Source organism: Buteo buteo, chromosome 22 (genome assembly GCF_964188355.1).
Source record: "Buteo buteo chromosome 22, bButBut1.hap1.1, whole genome shotgun sequence".
NCBI classification, from domain to species: Eukaryota; Metazoa; Chordata; class Aves; order Accipitriformes; family Accipitridae; genus Buteo; species Buteo buteo.
The window spans coordinates 22,106,947-22,130,028 of NC_134192.1; the positions used below are offsets into that span (position 1 = coordinate 22,106,947).

The following is a 23,082-nucleotide window of genomic DNA, read 5'->3' on the forward strand; positions in this document are numbered from 1 at the left end:
TGTGGATACTGGCATAGAATGAATCTGAGGGGCTGGGCTCTGCATAGTGATGAACCCAATAAAACAAACTATAGTGATTAATTTTCTGGGTTTTTTTAGCAAGTGAGTGCTTTCCTGAGTTTCCCAGCAAAGAAATATTTGCCTCAAACTTCTAAAATTCTTGAGGTCAGTAACTGCGAAGGGGTGTGAGGCTGCAGAGCACTAACCAATTCTGTCTGGTGTGTTGTCCAACTGGGACGGCGAGCTGGACACGCTGCTGCTCTGATGGGAGGAAGCGTGGCTCCCAGGCCGCTGACTGTCTTCTAGAGATGGAGCTGGAGAAGGGCTGTCTTGAATCCTTTCCTTGAAATAGAAATAAAACAAGGTCTGTGCAATTTGATTCATGAACTTCACTGCAGTTCAATGAAAAAATGAAGTTGGCTAAAACAGCAATAGCAAATGGTCCTTCTGAGATAAATAGTGAACAGAATTTACATCGAAAAAGCAGTATTGTCTTCAATAGCCAAAAAGAGTATAGCCTTCTACATGCAATGTATCTGGGCACAGCTTTTCATCCTCTGTATCATGACATAGCATTTGCCACCTTTTATTTTTTCTTGGTAACTTTTTATTTTCTAGCTTTTCCACACATAGGAACATAAAGAATGTGGTAACTTCTTATTTGCTAACTTTTCCACACATAGGAACATTAAGAATGTGGTAACTTTTTATTTGCTAACTTTTCCACACATAGGAACATAAAGAATGTTCTTTCCTGTTGTTTTCACAAACTCCTTTTAATCTACAGATAGTAAAATTGACATATATGAGTCACATTTCAAATAAACAATTTAGATTAGGACTAAACTGTCACTAAATGCAGTCAAATCTGTAAACCCACTAGAATCTGTACCTGAGTAAATGACATCAATATCTTCTCAGGGTAGTACTCAGACAATCTGTGGAACTGTTAAGAACCTCACTTTTGCATGAAAAGCACCAGTGGCTAACAAAAGCAAGAATGTGCTTGCAAATTCTTATGTGTACATTTGTACACAAAACTTTGATATTAACCTCTCATTTAAATATACATAGTACTTTATACATAAGGAGAAAAAAAAGATAAGAAATTATAAAAATTTAGCAAAATGAAATTATGCAGCTCTGTGTATCTATACTTGCAGACTGCCTGAAGATGCCGTGGAATTTTCATCAGTAAAAATCTTTTAAGAACAGGCTAGACAAGCGTGGCATAAGTAATAATTCATCCTGTCTTGAGGAAGGCAAGAGATTATATGACCACTTGAGATCCCTTCCAACCCAGTGATTCCACATGTATAATTTTTCTGAATTCAATTCACAATTCCAGTACTCTTCATTCCTGTTGCCAAGACCAACAAAAAATAAGAATCTTCTAAAAGGGAAAGATCATGGCCTGAGATACTCTAGATATTCTTATCTTAAAATCCCTTCTGTGTTTTCAATCCTTTATTACAAGTCCTTTAAAGTGTAGATCCAATGGAGAGACACTAACAAGGAGATGCTTGAACTTACAGAATTCCAGAAACTGCATCTTTGGAGCTGCCCTCATCCCTGGCAATCAGTTGTTCCCTGGAGAAACTCAGAACTGAAATACTACTTTCTGTTTTTTAAAAAGGGCAATCCTCTTGCCCCCACCTCATTAAAAATCACAATTACAGTGTAATCTGGAAAAGTTGTCTCAAAGGAAATTTGCAATTTTTCTGCCTTTCTAACCTATTTGCAATGATTTTTCATTAGGAGTATGCAGTCTGGCTACTTGGTGGCAATTTACCATGTGCTTTTGAAAATAAACTCAATAGCATCTTAACTTCTTATACAGTTTTTCCTATACGGTATCCTAAATGAGTAATATAACTTTAGGAAGAGGATGGTAGATTCTAATAGTTTTTCCATGATCAATAGCTAGCATAATAGCTTCTGTTCATAACCTATTGAGGCAATTCATTAATAGCACTGGCAGTAAGTGACATTTTAAGAATATTCTGTTACCCATTAAAACCATCTCTCTAAACCACACTCATCTTCCTATTTACAGATACAGTTGAGAATGATGCAATGGGAATGTGAGATTGGATCTTCCTAATAGCAAGGGGTAGCATTTGCCTATTCCAATCACACCAGCTGAGAACGTAGCTTTGAATGTGTTTTTAATAGGATAGTTATTGTACATTAAATAACAACTGAGCCTCAAAATCATGTAACAGATGTGTATCTATTACATAGCTGTTAGTCCTCAATGGATCTGTTTCCACTAATTATCTGTTATTTAATGAACATACAATAACTAATAAATCTTAAATGGAGACTTTTAATTGCAGTATTTTTGACTGCTAACTAAAAATGTTTATTAAATTTTAAGATACGAATGTTATTATGCTGAGTCATAAGTTCTTAAAAATTTGAAAACTGAATGGCTTTAAACAAACAAATTTTCAAATTCTGGGTGAAAAAAAGTCAAAATCACTGATCTTAAAGTCTCCTGTGTTTTCTTCTCAATCTTCAGAGTGGTTTTAGAGGTTGCTGAGATGAGCAGAAGAGTAATAGAGAGTCATGACTTACCCTGTGGATGGGTTGCTTATTAATTTACTTTTAAAAGAAGTCACATTCTTACCCCAAGAAGTATTCTCCTAAATAAATGATGAATCATATACATGCAATCCTGAGCTTATAAATACTATGTATCTTTTACCTTTGTGTAAATAATGGGTTCCAAATAGGTTTCTGCTAACAGGCTACAACTCTGACTGTAATTTTATTTGCATGGATTTCAGTTTTAACAGTCCTCTTTGGCACTATTTCTTCTCTTTTTACCACAAAGAGTACTCAATTTACAATTAAGATATCATTTTGAAATGATTACTTTTACAGAAGAGTACATAGTTTAAGCAAATTTCATTGTCTATTACAACCATGAAAATGAATAGCCAAGGAGAGGACATGCCAACTGTTCTGCAAAAAAAACTATGAACAAATATGACTATGAATTAACACTTAGATATCACACAAACAGCCATATATGTCATCTTAAATGGGAGTTATCCGAGTAATTCAAAAGCTGATGATTTGGAAAAGCAAAGTATTCCAGCTCCTTCTGGTAACTGCATTTCCCATTGTCTCTTGCTATAAAATAATCTCTGCTTCAAGTAATTTGTCTTCAAACTCAGGGTCTTGGTTTGAAATGTTCAGGCAGAAATAAAAGTGTCAAATAATAATGTCATTCTTAATCACGCAGTGAATCACTTCCTAAGAGAATTAGGTGATTATGTCATCTAATGTCTTAGTGTTTACAAAATTTTACATATACAGGGAAGATACACTTTCCCCTATAAGCAGCAAAGGAGCTGCATTTTTTTCTGTATCATATGTGCTACAAATGGGGATAGAGCATCATCATGTAAGACTACATATGGATTGAAAAATTGTCTATTTCTAAATGTTTGTGTGGAAATGTAATGCTGAATTTCCCCTACTATAATGAATAACACCATGAACAGACTTTTTTTGCAAGTAAACAGATCCATTTTTCAGTCCTGTAATCAGTATGCATCTATTTAGCTACTTAACAGCAATGTGCTCTGGTTCATTAGGTAGCTACTGTTGTGTCTCAGCCTAGTTAAAATTTCACAGCAAGTTAATCTATTTTATTACAAATGAGAACACAAGTGATAATGTCCTCACCATTTTCCAAACACAGGGTTAACAGTATTTGTAACAAATCAATGAGGGCATTTAAATAGGAAAATTGCAAATCTAAAGCCTTAACATTTTTTTTACACATTGATGACTTAATTTTATTTGTCATCCATGTATTTTACAACCTTGTTACTTTTCATATATTTTATTTTTTTTTCCTCTTGAAAACAGCTCAGTTCCCACCGGCACACTGCTGTGCAGCCTGGTTCTACAGTAGGTACACTCACAGTAATAGAGAAGCATTTCTAAATAAAGTCGTATTTTCTCCATTTGTATTTCTTCCTATTTCATAAATTTGCGAGTTTCATATTCTAGGTTATAATGCAATGAATTGTATATATAAAATTTACAGATTGTGAGAATCTTGTGAAAAATGAAAACATTTCTCAAGATCTCATCTATTTATCTAACTATAGTACCTACTTTATCTTATCTTTTCTCTTCCCTTTACAGAGCTGTAACATAAATTCTCAAAAAAGACTTTTGCCGTATTTAATCCTTTTGAAGGGTAATATATTTCTGTCTCACTAAAGACCAGTGTCTTGCTTGGGCTCAGAAAATGTAGCTACGAAGCTTGACATTGTTAATTTTAGTTTTGATTTAGGTTATCGGCACTGAAGTCATCAACTCATCCAATTTCCAGATACATCCTTGATTTCACCTCAATATCCCTCTTCTATCCCCTGTGAGGTAGTATTCCATAGAAATAATATGAAACACTACATAACAGTTGCATCCATACTGGTTTTATTTGAAATATATATGAACAGCTTATCTATTTTTGACATAATCATCTTGACCTTAATTCCTTACCTCTGATTTTTTTTTTATAGTATTGATCTTCATTTTGTGTCAAGAGTTGGAGAAATGATGCTGTTGGATTTTCCTTTATTTTTCTTTATTCTTAGTTCTAATCTAGCTGTAATTACTCTTCCAAATGTTAATCTATTAATGAGTTCCTAGAGGATTTAATGGCATTTCACTGCTGACAAGCAGGTTTTGGAAGTTTGTCCGAGTCCTGGATATTTTATTCAGACATTTATCTTGATATTTCGTATTTAATTGAGGTGCTGCTTCTGTACTCTACGGGGCTTCACAATAGCAGGAGAGCTGGAATTCACCAGATCTCACTAATGAAACCAAGAGGAAGGAAAAATGGGGATTCTGCCGTCTTTAGATCTAGACTAGAGTTTTCAACATTTGTAAGAAAGATTCAGAGCCGATGACCGTGTTGGAAAAACAGAGTTCATAAGCTCTGGCAGAATAAATTTTCCAATGTTAATTTGCACACTAGTTCCCCACTGGAATGTTTATTGTGCCACACCTCAATCTCCCAGTGCTTAACAAATCACTATCCAGATTCTCAAAATGCACTACACAGTTAAAAAAAAAACTAGAAACCAGCATCTCGTTTTTCTGGAGTGGTCCGTGAAGCCAGGAGAAGTCAGTCAATAGACTGGCTGCAGACCTCCTCACCTCCTATCCAAAACCACCACAATTTCATGCCTGTGATATCGCTGCTCCTATCTCCCCGGCTGAATTCCACCCTCAATAAAGAGAGAAGAATAAGAAAATACAATTTCAGTTAGCAAAGAATTGAATTGCTAACCATGTTTTTCTTTAGTTAATATACTAAGACACATATTTCTTTCCAACTGACCTTAGTTGATAGTAATACTAATTGAATTCTAATAACAAGTACATTTTAAATAGTGTTCTAAAGCTAATGCACTATTGAGAAAAGTAATACATAATTGACAGACTTCTCAAAGAAAAAGAATAATCCTGAGACAGCAAGCAGGAGCTGTGCTAAATCCGAAATTATGCTGGACAATGGCCGACAAGAAATACAATGATTAGAGTTACTGTTTCTGGGCAAGAGAACAGTGGTTAGGTTTGTATTTTGAATCATCTCAGTCTGGAAATGGGTACACGCAAAGAGTACGGATGACTTGTTGGTCTTCTGAGCTACTTGTAGTATCTCCAATTGCTGTAAGAACTGGAGATGAACAAGGTAAACAGCTGGTCTAAAACTAAGATAGGATCTGTATGTCTGAAAGCCAGCTGGATCCCATTCATCTTTTGCAGTGTATCGGGAAGTCATTCACTTAAAATATGCACTTTGCCATTTAAAATGCAATTTTTTTCACCGTGTACATATAGTTGTTTCAGTTGTAGTCAGCTGGCAATTATTTTCCCACCAAATTTAAGAAATCATAAAAACTCTTCTACATTTAGTGATTTTTAATACCAGATGTTCACTTGCTAATTCCATTACCTTGTGACTACTTCCTATCAATTCATTAATTGCCAGCTGCTCAGCCAAACAGAAAACCGCAGCTAATCAGATGGTATTGGTAAACAGCCAAACAAGAGCTTCCTTCTTCACCATTTCTTAAATTGACAATCACTGTGAAAACTATGGCAACCTTCACTCATATATTAAGATTCTACCTTTACATTTTACTTTGAATCTGGAAGTATAATATTGACTAAAATTGGAAAGGATCTTGCAATGGAAACTTTCTACTTGTACCCCTCCTATGAATTGTTTCACCCAGTGCTGCTACTGAATGAAAGAAAGGCACTCCCAGGACTAATGATGATAATGCTCTATCTAACCTACTTTATACTGTATTAGTTATTAAGTACAAATGCAAATGACTAAGCCAATACTAAAAAGATCTGAGCCAGAACTAAAAGCTAGTATGTGCTTGGCCTAACAATATTCCCTTGCAAGCTTTGCAAAAAAGAGATGTACTTGCTTCTTACTGTATTTTTTTCCACTTGCAAGTTTAAAATAAGTATTCATTGCTTATTCTTTAACCTAGCAACTAGGTGTCTCGGTGTTAACAAGCAAGGCATTCTTGGCATTGCAGGGAGAGGGATATGCCTGCCTTCAAAGCAGGAGAGGTAAGAAGGCTATTTAATGCAATTTGCAAGGACCTGAACATCTCCCCATGTAGTAGTTTTTCTGTATCAGTGAATAAAAAGATACAAAACCGCACAAAACTGCACACTCACTTCTCCTTTGCTACAGATACAGCCACAAAAATTAGCCTTATAAGAAACAAACTTAAACTACTCTTGTCTCACGTGTCACTCCCCCAACATATTCTAGTACCCATTTCAGCAATAAGCTGTCAGCAATAAACACATGCTATGAAACGGGACAGAATAAATCTAATAATGAGAAAAATAACACAAATTTTATGGATGTTTTATTTTATAAATCTTGTAATAATCTGGAAACATTTCAGAATGAATTGAATGCACAGAGAGCTACGAAATTAAATGTTATAAATTCTGTAACGAGAAATGTTTTTATACTGAGAAGGATTGTTTCAGAGTATTCTGAAATGGCCACATTTTTCTGGCTGTCAGGTAAATATTATGAATATGAGTTGTACAGCACACAGAAAATAGCACCTCTCAGCAATAATTACACAGCCCATCTGTATTCTCTTTAGGGAATTTAAAATCATGTCATATACATCCTTTACAAATGCTTTAACAATCCCATGAAATAAGGAGATGAACGAACACAAAGAAAAGGAGACTCAAAAATCTCTACTGCATGTCTAGATCACACTGTACAAATAATGCTTTGTTCTCTTTATCAGTAGACCAAAATATTCAGACAGAAATTGTGTAGAGTTGATGTGAAGTACAAGATTTCAATTTCCCTACCAAAACAAAACACTGCATTTCACCCAAAATGTCCCCGTTTTTTGGGGGTGTGGGGTGTCTGGGGGTGGTGGGGTGGATGGGAAGTGGGTGGGTTTTGGTTTGTTTCTAAAGTACATTGGGGTGAAATTCTGAAAGAAAGATGATTTCAAATACAAAAATAAAAATGCTTTATTTTGAGGTTTTTTTTGAAGCAAAGCATTTCTAGTCCATTTAAACTTCTTTTCTCTGGGTTTTCCAGCTGCATTCAAAAAATGTGCCATTTATTCCTTATTGGGACCTGGACAAGAGCAGAAAGAATAAGAGAAAAAAGAATAAGTAGGAATACAGCAAGCATGAGGGAATGACGATAGAAGAAAAATGGGCAGCAGGAAACCAATTTGCAGAAATACTCCTACTCAGGAGAAGCACATCTCTCAGTGGCTCAGAAGAGGTTGTTAGAGAGCCAGAAGGAAAGGGAGAGAGAACAATGAAGAGAGATGGAGGACGAAGGGTGAGACATGAGGAAGAGGAGCAAGGACAGTGCAAAACATGTGGGGTGAAGAGAACAAGAAGCAAGGAAAAACTGGGAGAGAAGGGTAAAAGAGCCTCTCAAATCTCTGGGATAAAATTTTGCCTCATTACTTGACTACCAGTACTCCTTTGATATCTAACACAAAAGGGAGCACCTTAAGGCCCCTGGTTTGGATTCGGTTCCCACAATCTCAAGCTCAGCCTATGGACAGTATCTCCCAACAACCTCTTCCAAAGGACGTCTGGGAAAGTGGCCTTTCAGTGAATATACAAAGACTCACACAGTCACGGCACCAGAAACTCAGCTCTTGCCAGTCCTCCTTATACTTTCCTAACGCCAAACATCCCCTCCTACCCCCTCCTGCCTTTTGGCTGCAATTGTGCAAGCTAATATGTTTTTTTAGTCATATAAGCCCCTTCTGGCTTAATCTGTATAAATGAGACTTTAGGCTTGATGACACTACCTGATGCCTTTATTGTACGTAGCCTGAGGATCTGCAACTTGAGGGCTCATTCCACTGTGGACAGAACTGCTGTATGGGCACGGTCCGATTCCGAGGTTCAGAAGTACTGTCAATGAACAGACGAGCTATTCCCATTTTTGCTGTGACACCTCTTCATGTGAGGCCTCAACTCCTTTGGACCCAATTTAATTTAAATGATCTGTTAAGATTTAGGTGTGCTTTCAGCATTCTATTCAATTTGTGTTCTCAGCATAGATCTTAACAGCTCCTTTATGAGAAACTGTATAATATGCTGTGAATGCATATTAATAGTCATATTCGTTACATAATTAGTCATATTCATTATAGGTCCACTGTAAAATAAAACTCTTAACATTACGTAGTTATTGCTCTCTGGAGTCGAGTTGTTCTACAAACTTCAGTGAAAAATCCTTTCTCTTTTGTATAAAGGGCCCATCCAAACTTTGCTTCTGAAGATCTGAAAATATCATCACTGAGTAGATTTTTCTGAGTTTCAGGAACAAAATTACTGGATGACAGCAAACCACTACTTTTATTCACTACTATTTCTAGCCTAAACCACGATTCAAGTGTACTTCAGCTAAGTTCCACCCCAGACTGGTCCTCAAGACCAGGCTGGCAAAGCATATTAAACCTAGGCCAGTAACTGGATTGCAGAATAGATGCAAGAGGAAGAGAGAGGGTGGTGAAGTCAGTGTTGCTGTCAAATTCTGTTTTTGCCATGAGACCCTCAATTATACAGATTATTCAGAACCATTTGAGCCAAGTTCCAAACAGAGCAAACTCTTTCAGATGCGCAGTAAATGCCTTAAAGACTGCATTTATTACAGGGGCACTGTCAGAACCGTAGCTATAGCACTGCTAGCGGGTACTGCTATAATCACATCAGATCATATTATAGATGGCTAAGAAGGTTTTGTGAGCTTGGCCATTGTGCCTGCCTAATTTATGGTGTTCCTGTCAGGAAGAAATCAAGTTTCATAGTTATGACATTTCTTTCTGGAGCACTAAATGTTAACTTTGCTGATCATGCATATCTTGGTAGAACAGCTTATTTCTAAATGGCAAACGTGATATAAAAAGCATAATGACTTCATTCAAAACCTTTATAAAGCAGCTGATTCTCACACCTCTAGAAAACAGGCCAAGCGGTATTTTAGTCATCACAGTATGGAAATAGATACATACTCAATATATTCGATTCATTTCGCCCATTTTAAGTAACGACATGATGCTGGAGTTGCAGTCTCTCTAAAACTAGTAATTTTTTGTACTTATTAAATGCACTGAAATAATGTCACATAATAAAAGTAATACTGCTGACATGACAACAGCAGTAATGCTTTTCTTTTACATGTTTTGTTTTGTACAAGGATTTCATCTTAACTGGTCACCATTCAAAGCTAGATGATTGTACGTAAGGGAAGGAAAGGACAAAAACAGCTTCACACTCTCTGTAATAAAATTCATCTACAGTTTCAGACCTCAAAACAAACGAGAGAAAGATGCAGCATCACTTGACAGGTAACAGCAGCAATGGATGCACACTTTACCTCCATCACATTAGCTACCGGTGTATTTTCCTCTACATCATGTAGAGGAAATAATTCCCACTAGAGTGCTGGTGAGACCTACTGTTGCTGTGGAGATATTGTGTATCCTCTAGTACAGGTGTTGGGGAAAAAATAGCTGTAAATGAATAACTAGGATCAGCAAGGGCCTGCTAAAGAGCATCCTTAAACCTAACCGTTTGCAAAAACTGTAGTTTATATTACAAAGAACTAGTGTTGTTTACAAATACATATTCAATCCTCATTTTGACATACTGACAGCATTCAAAATATAATCAAAGCTTATGCAGTCTACTTGCTGCTACAAATATTCTACTGCTGTATTTAAGTTACAGTTTTCTCAAGAGGTCTCTGAGCAGTTATAGAAAAGGTTACTGAGTGAAACGAATGGAACCTCAATTAATATCTAACAATTCAGTGACTTGTATTAACTAAGGGACAGTTGGACATCAGAGATAGCACATGTCCCCCACCCAGTCAACAACTGTGCAGATACACTGATGATAAGAAGTTTTTATAAATCTCAATTCTAAATTGTCTCTAACTAGGGAACCACGCCACTCCCCAAATTTTACCAGCCTCCCAGAATCCAAGAAAACAAAATAAACACAAAATCAAACTATTAAGAACAACATTTGCCCTAGTTTGGAAGCGGACTCTCAGTAAAGAAGAAAAACAACCTGAGGCAATTTTGGAGATGCTCAGGGCCAGAAAGAAAATCAGAAGAAAAACAAAGACCTCCAGAACCTCAGCAAGAGAGACACGTAATATTTTATGATACTGTAATGTGACAGGAGAGATTTGCTTTCTTTCTTGAATGTATGTTGGTATCAGTAAATACAAGTATGAAAAACAAACATGTGCTTGTGTACTACTAGTTTCTTTCCCTGCTTGATGTAGAAACAAAATTTCCTGCAGCAGCAAGCTGTGACAAGATAAAGTACAATCCTAATTAATTTATTCTCACAATTAGCCTGTAATACTGGCAACAATAACTTTCTCAATGATAAAATAATTATATTTTATAATTAAGATGTTTTACAATAAAGATACAAGAGATTAAGTTCAGCAAATCAGTGAAAGTTATTAGAATAAGGCAACTCAGAACTTTGGTATTCCAGTATGATGGGGATACATGAGTGTAAATGAGCATAAATATCAAAATAAAGAGACATGTACTTTGCAGAACTCATATACTTAAAAACAAAGAAAAATGGACTAAAATAACTACCTTTCAAAGCTGACAAAAATTTAATTTTGTCAACAAGAAACACACACGTGCATGCAAATACACTCAAAAGTTAGACTGACGAAACTTCATTTTTGCTCAATAAGAAGAGGACAACACTGTGTTTTACAGAATCCCATAGCACCAATCCTTCACATACACTGATCCTACATCCTTCTACTTTGAACATTTCTTGTCTCAACATATTTTTAGTGTGTGGCAGGACTTCAGCTCTCAACACAGGCAGGAAATTTTCTTAACAACCTGCTTGGAAGAGAGTATCAAAAGTATAAACACGTTTTACCCAGCCAGAAGGAAATTTAGGTGTGGCTACTGGAGACAACAGTCACTAAGGTACTTCTGATGATTTTCTCTGCTATTAACCTGTTCTGGAATTGCACCGCACTAAAGTTCCTGTTATGTTCTATAGCATTTTCTTTTAAGCATAACATTAAGTTTGATTTTAAACAACATTTTAGAATAGCTTTTGAGCTTTAACAGATGCAGCACTGCTTATTCCCCTACCCTCTAGTGAGTGTTATTATCTGTTTTTAATTACATTACAGATTTGTAGATAGGGCAGAGCATCTTAACTTCTTGACTGCACTCGTGGGTATTTCCTCAGACTGAAGCACTGTCAGGAACAGCAGACCAGGTGTGCTATAGGCAGTATAAGTATAAGCTCATTGCCTCTTAGTTATCTTCCTTAAGAAAGTCACTGTAAATGTTTTTGTTAGCCACAAAAAGCTGTTTTTTCTAAGCCTCATAGATGACTCTTACCTTTATAACAGAGGCCCCTGCCCTGGAAAGAGGACTGTGCATTTGGGCTGCTGCAGCCATGTTAGCTATTGTATTGAGGTGGTTCATCTGATTCATTGCCATTGCGACCGAAGCGGGAGGTAGGCTGACGGGAAGCAGAGGGTGGGGCATCATCATAAACGGCAGGTCTATCCCTAAAAGAGAGCATGCACAGGTTATACATGTCAGTCCCTCACTTTATAACCCAACACCTTAATTTTTAGAGTCTATATTCTACTGGAACACTGACTAGTCAAACTCAATACTATTATGCGTTTGTAATTTTGATGTTACATAGAGGATAATAGTCTTTGCATTCCAGAAAAGGCTGTCAGGTTTGTATTAGGGAAAGAAACATACAGCTGTGAAGTAGCAGAATATTAGCAAAATGAATATATCACGGTGCGTAAGTTCAGTGATCTCTTTATTAGTAGCAATAAAGACAAACCCACAAAACATGCAGATATTTGCATGTTTTTCCAATACATCCAATGAATATTTATTAATAATTTTATTTGACAATATACTCCTACCAAGTCCTCTTACTATTATTAGTTCACATACACAGCAATCTGAGACTAGATTTTTGTATTAGGACTATTTCTTGAATACAGGAAGCTGTGGGTTGGACTGTAGCCACTACTGAACTACCGTACAGAAGGTCTGGGAACTGGAACATGTAATGAGAGGTTAAAATTGTTGCCAGAGGTTTTGATTTCCAAAAAGTCACTTTAAATTGTCTTCTGCTATGGATATAAAACAACTTAAGAAGGTATGAAATTCATTTGGAACAACTTGCAGATCTTGACATTGCCAAAAAGGTGATGTTACTGCTAGCAAGAACTGGATTCTCATGTTTCATTAATATCTGTTTCAGCCTGTGTATTACTTGCAGTATTTAGTAATGACTACAATGGAAAGCAAGGCCCAGACACCAATTCACTGAAAAAATTGTTTCAGGTTATTTTGCATTTAAGAATTCATTAGAGAGACCACTTGAAGATAGTTACCTTTGGGCATCCCAAATTATTTTTTCAGAAAAAATAGGACTCATTCTGCCAGACAAAATGTGTTATCATTTTTCTAAATGAAATTTAGATTAGAAATTCTCATTGAAAAATTCAGGTACAAGTAGTAAATAACATAATCATATAGCTAGTCAGAATCAGAACCACATGCTATTCACATTAATTATTTCTAGAAGTTTTTTAACTTTTGGTTCTATCGTAACTATTTTAAATGAGAAGGCCAGTCACCATTTTGGCGTATGACAGAACCCACAATAAAAAATATCATTGACTGATATAGCTTATGTTATTCCACCACAATTTGACTATAGCAGTATAAAAACAGGACTGCGCCCACCACAAAAGGCAGAATTGTATATATTCTGAGCTCCCACACTATTTCTGTTTAGCTTGAGTATATCATGATCAACAACTGTGATGTCTTATGATTCACTATGTATTTTATATGATGATCCATGCCAATATTAATTATCATAGGTAATAAGCAAAGCCCACATACATCTCCCTTCACTTTAAACCATACTGACAATCCCTTCAGTGCTTACATCCATAAGCCTTTGTTCCCCTGCATATCTCCCTTAACAGCCCAATAATCTTTCTATAGAGTTCCAAAACTCCCAGACACCATCTGGCCACATTGAGTTGTATGTCTACTTAAAGTCCAATTGACATGCAAACTAAATGCAAACTACAAACAGAATTTAACAGCACATCACCAGTTTTAAGACACAATCCGTCAAACATTTCAGAGGACTATGAAGAAAATATATCCTACACTTGCAAATCATTGGACATAATGCCTGACATTCAATAAACCCTTTAATAGCCTATAGACATTTGCCTACTGCAAAATCTACTATAAAATATCTTTAAAGTTTTCTTTAACAGCAAAGAACACAATATCCCTGTATGTAAAATATATACAGGTATTGAATTATGCAAGAATATAAAATGAAAGGATAAACTACAGTGAATTTGAGTCCTCTGATCTGGTGTTTCTCAGCTACTGACACTTAACCCAAAATGCTCAGCTCCATACCTTCCCATGAACAAAGCAGACCCATTTTGTAAGTATCATTTCAATAGCTTTGATTTGTTCAAGTCTGGGGCTCTACATAGGTAGCAAGGAACTATCTGCTCCTACAATTGTGTAAGGAGCCAGAAATGTCCTTCATTCATTAAAATTAACACCAAAAATGAACTTTCAAAACTTTGAAGAGCTTAAATAACAAGAATTCAGACACAGCGAGATCTTCATTCTTCATCCACCACCATCTGTTAGAATTAACTTTACTCCTCACTAATTTTTCAATTATTAATCCTGAACATCTTTCTTGGAATAACTTTCCCTTCCCTTCTTGCCCTCTGTGGGTGCAAAGGAGAAGGGGAACTGCTGGCTTCCCACCTGTTGCCTTCCTAAGGGAAGGAAAAGAGATGGATCTGAAGGGAGCTTTAAGTTCCAAATCCAAACTTCATCGGTGCCCTTTTACTCCAGCTGCTTTTGATAGCTGGGTTCAATGGATGACCTTGCCCACACCTGGCAGGTACAAGGCAAAACATGGCAGAGGGATCGCTTCTGCTCACTTTCAACTAGACATTCTGCATTTATTCCTGGGTCTCATATTTATATTTGGTGGTTAGCAATTTTAAACTGGAAGACAATTTTCTCACATAGCTAAAATTTTAAGCAACTTTATGGTTATTCTTCCCTTCAGTCCAGGCCATGGAACTGTCAATTAAGGACTGACAGTTCCTAACCCAGCAGTGGGTGACTACTCAAATAGGGCAGCTGTATCCCAGTGGGTGGCTTGGCCACGATGCACAAGTGCAGCAGACAGTGGGAGGACTGACCCTCCTGTTGCTCATGTGTCTCCCATCCATTTCCCCCACCTCCAGGAGGCCGGGAAGGAATGCAAGCCCAGCCTCCAAGCAGGGCTCCATGTACGTTTTTTTCCCCTGTAAGAGCACAGTACATACTGTTGGTGAGCAGGTGATTCTGCTGGAGAGGACTGAGTGGGTGCGCGCTTCCAAGGCTCGACTGCCCTGATAGTGTGGGATGACCAATGCTATGCTGTGATCCCGTTGTAATGGGAGACTGAAGCTTGTCTTTGTCCCAGGAGGATTCACTCCCACCTGCAAAACAGGGTACAAACAAACCATAAATGGCATATACTTTTCTTTAAAAGACATTCTGCTTGGTTAGCAATGAGCTAATACTCTTTACCATAGCTAAGCACCTACCACAAACAAAGTACCTGAAACCTACACCTGAATTTCTTTTTTTTAAATAAATTAATAAATATGCATCAAGCAAAAAACATTATTAAAATCTTTCAGCATCACCTACCTTCGTAACACCAGTTTCTGGAAACGACAAGCTAAATGTTTAAGGATAAAATCATCCAAGTAAACATCAATCACAATTAAGTAAACAAGGCAGAAAGGGAACATATGAGACACTGAATCACAATCTCCTGCTATCGCAGGGAATCAGGCCACCCAGTCCCTGCCAGAGACTAACTGGTGTCTAACCGCGGGCTCCTCAGGTCTCTCACCACTGCTAATCTTACTGGAGCGTTGCTCTGCTACTCACTCCTTCCAATGCTCACTAGCATTCTAGCTTAAATTCATCCTTGAACAGGTTACAACAATTTATCCTGCTGCTATGCTATCTCTGAGCTTAAATAGCTTTCCCTCCACTGCTGGGTTTGATCCTGGGGATGTCCCAAGTCAAACACTTAAACGTACCTAGGTCAAACAAGCCAGGGATTAGGTTGGGCTAGGAAATCATTAGTATTCAGGAATTTAAAGAGTCCAGATATCTATTAGGCACAGTAATTACTGTCTACAACAAACTCACAGTTTTTAGCGAACTAAGCACTCGTGTCTCATGTTTGGTCTAGAATATCTGTTAGGTCTTCTGAAGAGAGGGTGTTCTGCAGCAATTTTACAGATTGTAGTTTTCTTCAGTATTACACTTATACACTTGAATAACAACAAGTTCCTTTTAAACAGCAGTTAAGTAGACCATGTTAGTGAATTCTGAAATACACCTGGTCCACAAAACAAACCACCTTGAAAAAGTTAGATTTAACGTTTCTAGAATAAAAATATATTTTAAGTACAGTCTCTTCTCAGGTACGCCCCATATTTTCAATTAGATTATAGATTGTTATGAAAATGTGTAACTGCAGTATTGACTTTGTTTTGAATTTATGAACAAGAATTTCAATTAGAATAAGTAAATAGATTACTATGATGCAGCAGATAGAGGTAGCAAGCAAAAAAACATTTTAATTGAATATGAAAGTAGCAGAAAAATTCCATTCTTTATGACAACACTTAGCTAATAAACATGATTAATACGGCTAAATGAAAAAGTTTGAAAGATCAATGATTGAGAAAAAAGGAAATCATTCCATCATTTTAGCACTATGTCCAAGTATGAATTACCTTCCTATAAAAGATTTCTAATTTGTAAAATGATGACTAATACATTGACAAAGGAAGATACACTAAATTATGCCATGTGATATAATATAACATGGCATAGTGCAGTAATTAGAAGAACTACTACAGTTAAGGCTGTGTCAGCATCTTTGTTATCAAATATACTGTATATCAGCTCTTTCAAATAACATTTGACTGATACTTAGTATAGAAGTTGTTCATTCTGAATATTGTGAAACAGAGATGGTATTATTTGGTAAAGTATTTCTCAAGTTAAATGTGTAATTTAGGAAAGATCTGAGGAAATGCTTAGCATTTAATTTTACCAAATTAGTTTTATTTTTCTCCATATGCTTTTTCAGTAAATTCAAGTTCAACATTTATACTTTTTTCTTCCTCAAAACCCACATATGACATGTACTTTAGCATGCATTTTTTACTTAGAAAGAGATTTCGTACATGTAACTTCATGTATCAGGGCGGCAGCCACGAAAACTGTGCACAAGACAGTTTTGTCAGAGATTTTTGAATGAGAAGAAAAAACTGCACTCTTCATCTAAAGTCTCCCTTACCCCATTTGTTCTTCTCCAATACTTCCAACCCCAGGCATAGATGGTCTAAACTCTTAGCTCATTTACTTATTTCTGGGAAGTTTCTCTTGTCCTTCCAAAGCCTCATGCATCTACCCACCACACTTGTGCGGCCCTGAAGCTGTAGCATCAGAGTGCCCTACCAGCCTTCTGTGCCCAGCTTTACAACTGTTGCACGTTCCATATGGAAGTACCATCATTCCTATTTTACAGACAGGGAATTGCACTGCGCAGAAAAGTGACTTGCTTAAGGGAATACAGGCAACCTGCAGTGGAACAGGAAACTGAATTTAAATTATGTTGTACAGTCCAAATCACTGGACCAGTTTTATTTACAGATGGGGACAATAACAACTTTTTTCCCTGCAAATTCCACTTGTAAATCTGCTCCAGTATTCAGTACCAGCAACACAAGAATAAATTGCAATACACTTATCTCTGCAGACCATTCCTGTACTCTTATGTTCCCTATCACTTCTCCTTAGAGAAAGAAGAAAAAAAAATACTGCTGAGCATATGATGTATAATAAAAGTGCATGTTAAATGAAATGTATCCTGTAGTCTGCAGTATACCACATAGATAACAGCTTCATCACTTAATCTGGACTGCATACACTACATAGTAGCAAGTCTCTTAAAAAGAAAATAATAATTAGAACTACTTCTTACCTAGAACTGTTCAATTGTGATGTGTTTTAAGGGCAGTATGATTATCTCCAACTTACAACTGGGAAAGTTGAGGTGCAGAATTTTGAAGCAACTTCCTCTGTGTTACCTGGTAGACCAATGGTGAAACTGGAAGAGAAGTCAGGTCTCACAGGTCCTACTGCTGTGCTCTATACCATAGATGCTTTCAATTCATCCTACCCATAGGCCCTTTGCATAGCTAAAAAAATAATAGTTTTAAAAGAAAACTTGCATCCTTCCCTGTAGTGTCTATTCCCATGCAGTAAGAAAAATTTACATATAAATTAATAGTAAGCCAGAACTAGATTCACATTATAAATCAAATATGTAAAATGCAAACCTGTGGTAATATACTCAGTCCTTTTACTATCATGCAACTTTAAAAAAAGATATTCATTTTTGCGCATACACATTTTCTTATTTAGTAACACAGTTGTCAGTATGTTATATCAGCAAATACATATTTGACATATATATATATATCAATGTGTGTTTTCAAATGCTTTGTAACCATAACAATTAGAAGCGAACAAATCTATAAAAAGTAAATCCTCCTTAATACTTCAAATTTAGGTTTAGGTACAATTTTTCAGAACACTTCTGTTTATTGCCATTTTTTGTCCAAATAGGTGCCATCAATAAGGCAAAGATGTCATGTTTTGATTCTAAATCCTGTCTTTGGTATAATGAGGTTACAGGTGAAACTAAAAATGAAACTTCATTATATGAATCATGCAATACACCACAAAAATAAATTTATGGGAGTCAAAATTTTTTTCTCTCATTACATTCGAAAGGTTTGGTCTTTGAAGAAATTTGTATTAGGAAAAAATAATTTCTTTGTCCACACTAAGCTACTGAAGGCTGTCACTCTTTTTAATATAGACGATAAGGAGTCTAAAATTAAACCATGAACCACACTACTGTATACAGAGAGACGGACTTCAAGTAATTTCTTTTAGGTATATATGAAACAAAAGGGGGGAAAAAAATATATGAAAAAAGAAAGCAAACATACAACAGCATGGAAAATGAGACAACAAAGAACAGCAATGGAACTTACTTTACTTCTTGTATATGAAGGGAAATATAGCTTTTTATTTATTTTAAATGAAAAACTAATATTTTAAAATGAAATATCCTAACTTGATTCATAAGTGTCACAGGAATATTATTAGAGCACTCAGAAGTCTGTTGATTTGTCAAAATGCCAATACATCGTTTATACACTTTACAAAAAGCTTTATGTTTAACACTATTACCCACTACCCATATGACCTTCTCTCCAACAGATAAAACTAAAGGACAAAAAGGTAATTTTTCCTTATCTTGTTTGCATTCTAGTCGATCTTGTCCCCGAACAGATTGTACTCAGCATTAAAGAAGGGCAAGAGAGACAAGAACCTCCATCTTCCAGAGCTCCTGATGCTTGTCAGAAGCGAGCACAGAGACTGCGGTTTCCTTAACATAGCGGGAACACACCAAAGCGGGAGGAGAAAGGCAGAGGTATTCGCTGGCCAGCCACCCTGAAAGATTGCAGAGTGCACTGGCTGCCCAGCAGAAGCAGCTAAAAAAAGGTCTGACCTGCTTCAGCCATCCAGTCCAGGCCACGCAGCACATGTGTGGTGTACAGTTCTGTGTTCAGATTTGCAGCTAAATGCACAATACGGATGAAAAAAAAGGCCTGACTGTATGCATTGTACACAGTCGCCTACGCAGAAACACAACGCATGTTTCAAAGGGCACAGATGAAGATGGACCCTACATGGATTTGGTAAGAGAAAAAGTTATTTGCGATATACTTAATAATTAAAGTCTGGCATCTACCAGTCTTAACAGGTTATTTGAGAGAACTTATTTATCAGTGCATGAATTACACTTATGTTCAACTAAGCAAAAGCAAAACTAATGCAACAAACCCCAATCCATTTATTTCTAAATTAAAATGCGGTGAGAGGTAAGCATTCCCTTAATGCCATTTTACGGCCCAGTGGCCAAATTCTGTACATCTCTCTTCCCAAGTCCCTGTGAACAGCGAATTCAGATGAGTTCAGATGCACATGGGGTTAAATCACAGGTAACACAAACTAATAGGGAAAATCAGCCTAAGTAATACATACACATGCTGCTGCTGATATACACTGTACTCACAGACCCACTGAAAGGTCATTTACAATCATGTACATGTCTGTAAGCAAAGCGCCTCTGTTTAAGTTTCATTTTGTTTAGTTGAAGGAAATGCAAGTGGTAAGCTCAGCTTAATTTTTCTGAAAATGCTGCTAGTCACCCATCTTTGATTGTAGCAATTTTATAAGAGAACACTTAAAGCTACGTGTTTTCTAGTACTAAACCTCTCTGTGCATTTGTGTTCACCAAAACAAAATCCAAAAACCTTTTTTTGGTAAAGATATATTTGTGACGATTAAATTAGTGCCTTGTTTTTAGGTATTGAAAGATCTCCAGAAAGTAATCAAAGTTCAATTTGGTGACAGTTTCTTTTCATTTGGTTTCAAATTCATTTTATCAGCCTTAAAACTGTCTGGTCTAGCTAAATGAAATCCACTCTGTCAGAGGTACCTTTGAATTGAACAACCACACTGTTTCAATCTATGTCTGTCATTTTATTTTTTGTTGTGATACATTGCTGAAAAATTGAACTCAAATTGTTGAAAGCAATACCATCTTCACTGTCCAATTTTTTTCTAAAATTATTTTTAAACACATTTTTCACGCTGTTGGGCATATTAAGCATAACATCAACTGCAATGAAAAAGGTATTCAATGCATTGCTATTTCAGCACTGATAATTTCGAAGTATTTATCACCTCTAACTTCTTTTACAAGTGTCCAGCACACACAAGGCCTTTGGACTTTTTTGCATTATCTAGAACCCCAGTACTCCTAAAACAACATGGGCCTATTTGCCAGCATTCCTAGCCTCAGTGTTTCCAGGTGTTACAGACTATTTGCTTTTACCAATATCCCAATCTCACCTGGGAAAAAGGGTCATTTTTTTGGCCTACACAGAATATCCTCTGCTGAAAACACTTCACCCTACAACCTTCTGTCAACTCTTTTCATGGTATCATCATCTGAATGTCCCAGGAAGAGCAGATCAGGTAGAAAACAATTTTTGGCATATTAGATAAATTGAGAATCTCACTATAATAAGGATAGGAAGACAACATCCAGGTTATATTCCTGGTAAACCGTCACTTTCCTGTCAGAAAACCACAAAACTGTTCTGGGTCAGAATTACGACCCCAAATTCTGTCCCTCATACTGGCAGTAGATGATGTTATTTATGGAGACCACGCAAGCGTGGACACTTTCTCTGGTCCCTTATTGCCCCCAAATAAACTTTTTTACTTTAAAATGGGAATGAGATTTTTCATCAGCCCCCAAAAGCATGACATCCATCTGCAAATCTAAATGGAAGATCTGCAATGCATTTAAAGCTTTAATGCATTGATTTGTTTAGCTATGTGTATTCAGCTATATCAACTTCTGGATTGTGCCCTACAAGAAAGCCATGAAAGTGTGTAGGGTAAGATATTAAAACTCAAGAAATCCAGTGATGGCTTTACTGGGCTACTTCCAAAAACTTATCAAGTGGTTCAGCAGATGTAATTACTGCTTAGCCCTGCCAAAGCTTTGAAATGTGCCCATTAATTCAGCAATTCCCAATCTGTCCATCAGTCAGTCATACTTAAAAAATATGTCTGTCAGAACTTAGGTGAAGTAATCTGTTGATAATTATACAATAAGAAGGCATCTGAAATCTGAATATAATTTCTAAACTTTTTGAAAAGTCTTAATGACAGCAAAATTAAAGTTTATTTCACAGCAAACAGGTTACTGAAGGTAACTGGGAATATGTCAGAATATTTGATGTCAATTTAATTAAGAATTAATTCCAAGAAGATACTTTTTCAGAAAATAAAAGCAGAGACGTAGTATTTATTTAGGAACCTAACCATCCCTCCCAAACCATTAATTGCTTCCTTTAAAATGAACACACAAAAAGAAATAGGAAGGTGGTAAATACAACGTGTTCTAAAGTTCCCAAATTATGATCGATGATAATAGTGCTAAAGCACAATACCAGGAAAGTCTCCTTGCTGTCAGTTACCTCGGAATGCAAGACTGTCCTGCAAGGCGCCTTTCCAGTGAAAATCAAATCTCACAATTACAATCAGGTGCTCAGTGTCAAAAGACTCACAGTAAAAAACCTGTTCTCTCTCTCTCTCTCTCTCTAACAACAGACTAGGTCATTCATCCCTTCAAATTACGTACACAAAAAAGCTGATGGCTACTAAAATACGACAGATTGTTTTCTCCTACTTTCTAAGACCAGTGTAGAGGAACTACTGGCTGCAGCAACAAAAACTTTTCAACAAAACAGTCTTCTGTAGACAATTGCTAAAATATGGATGGCCTTTTCCTCAAGTAACTAGTACGAAAAAGTGGGAAAAATGTTGCAAAACAAATGAAAAGATCCAGGAAAAAGAAAGAAAATGCACTATGATGTAAGGGACCAGTTTGATAAAAACACAACCTGCTCAAAGTGGCAGCATCTTCATTTAAACTCAAAATACCAAACATACCTTAATGGGTCAGCTGATTCAACTTATACCACCAAAGCACCCCATCAAAGTTAGGTTTAGCAAGATGAAACATTGTATTTATAGAAAGTTAGATACAAAATACATAATTTTCATAAAAATGCACTAATATTCAAAAGCACTTCTCAAAGTTAGCTATCTGTACCCATTTCTCTTTTCTTTTGCTGATTTAGTCATGCATAAATATTAATCAAAACAAGTTGCTTCTTGGCTAGGAAGGAATGTGACATGCTGGAGAAAAGCTCTGATAATTAATAAATGAAGCCTTTGCTTCTTTGTTACCTGGTAGTTAACCATGTGATAATGAAGGGGGGAGGGGGGACCACGGAAAAGCTTGTAATCTTCATCTCAATAGTTAGATATTTATGGCTTCCTAAATGGAAATTAGTCATGATGTTTCAGGAGGGAGGGGCAATATAACTAAAGGAATAACGGCTCCCAGAGTGACTGCATACAGACAGCTACAGTTCACATAGCGGAATACCTTGTCTCCAACAAGGGCCAAAAGCAATACTTACTGAAGACTTTAAATACAGAGAAAACCTATAGTGACAATTTCCCAGAATACTCTCCAACAATTGATGCATTAGGAACTTCCTGCAGTAGAGATATTTTCCTTGAATTTAATAACCTTTAATAGGTTTTTCTTCCATTAAATTAAGCAGATGTCAATTTTTTGCATCTACAATATCCTGTAGCAAGAAGA

At 36.4% G+C, this 23,082-nt stretch overlaps 1 protein-coding gene across 5 annotated transcripts in view; it reads right to left on the bottom strand.

Annotated features, from left to right (window-relative positions):
• The window catches only part of DACH2 (dachshund family transcription factor 2), a 313,627-nt gene that overhangs the window by 57,655 nt on the left and 232,890 nt on the right, over window positions 1-23,082 (bottom strand). For all 5 annotated transcript variants that reach the window (XM_075053842.1, XM_075053841.1, XM_075053843.1 and 2 more), the window contains 3 exons: window positions 15,002-15,157; window positions 11,979-12,151; window positions 207-342 (listed from right to left, as the gene is read on the bottom strand). In XM_075053842.1, the coding sequence (XP_074909943.1) occupies window positions 207-342; window positions 11,979-12,151; window positions 15,002-15,157 (465 nt within the window). The remainder of the gene's footprint in view (window positions 1-206; window positions 343-11,978; window positions 12,152-15,001; window positions 15,158-23,082) is intronic.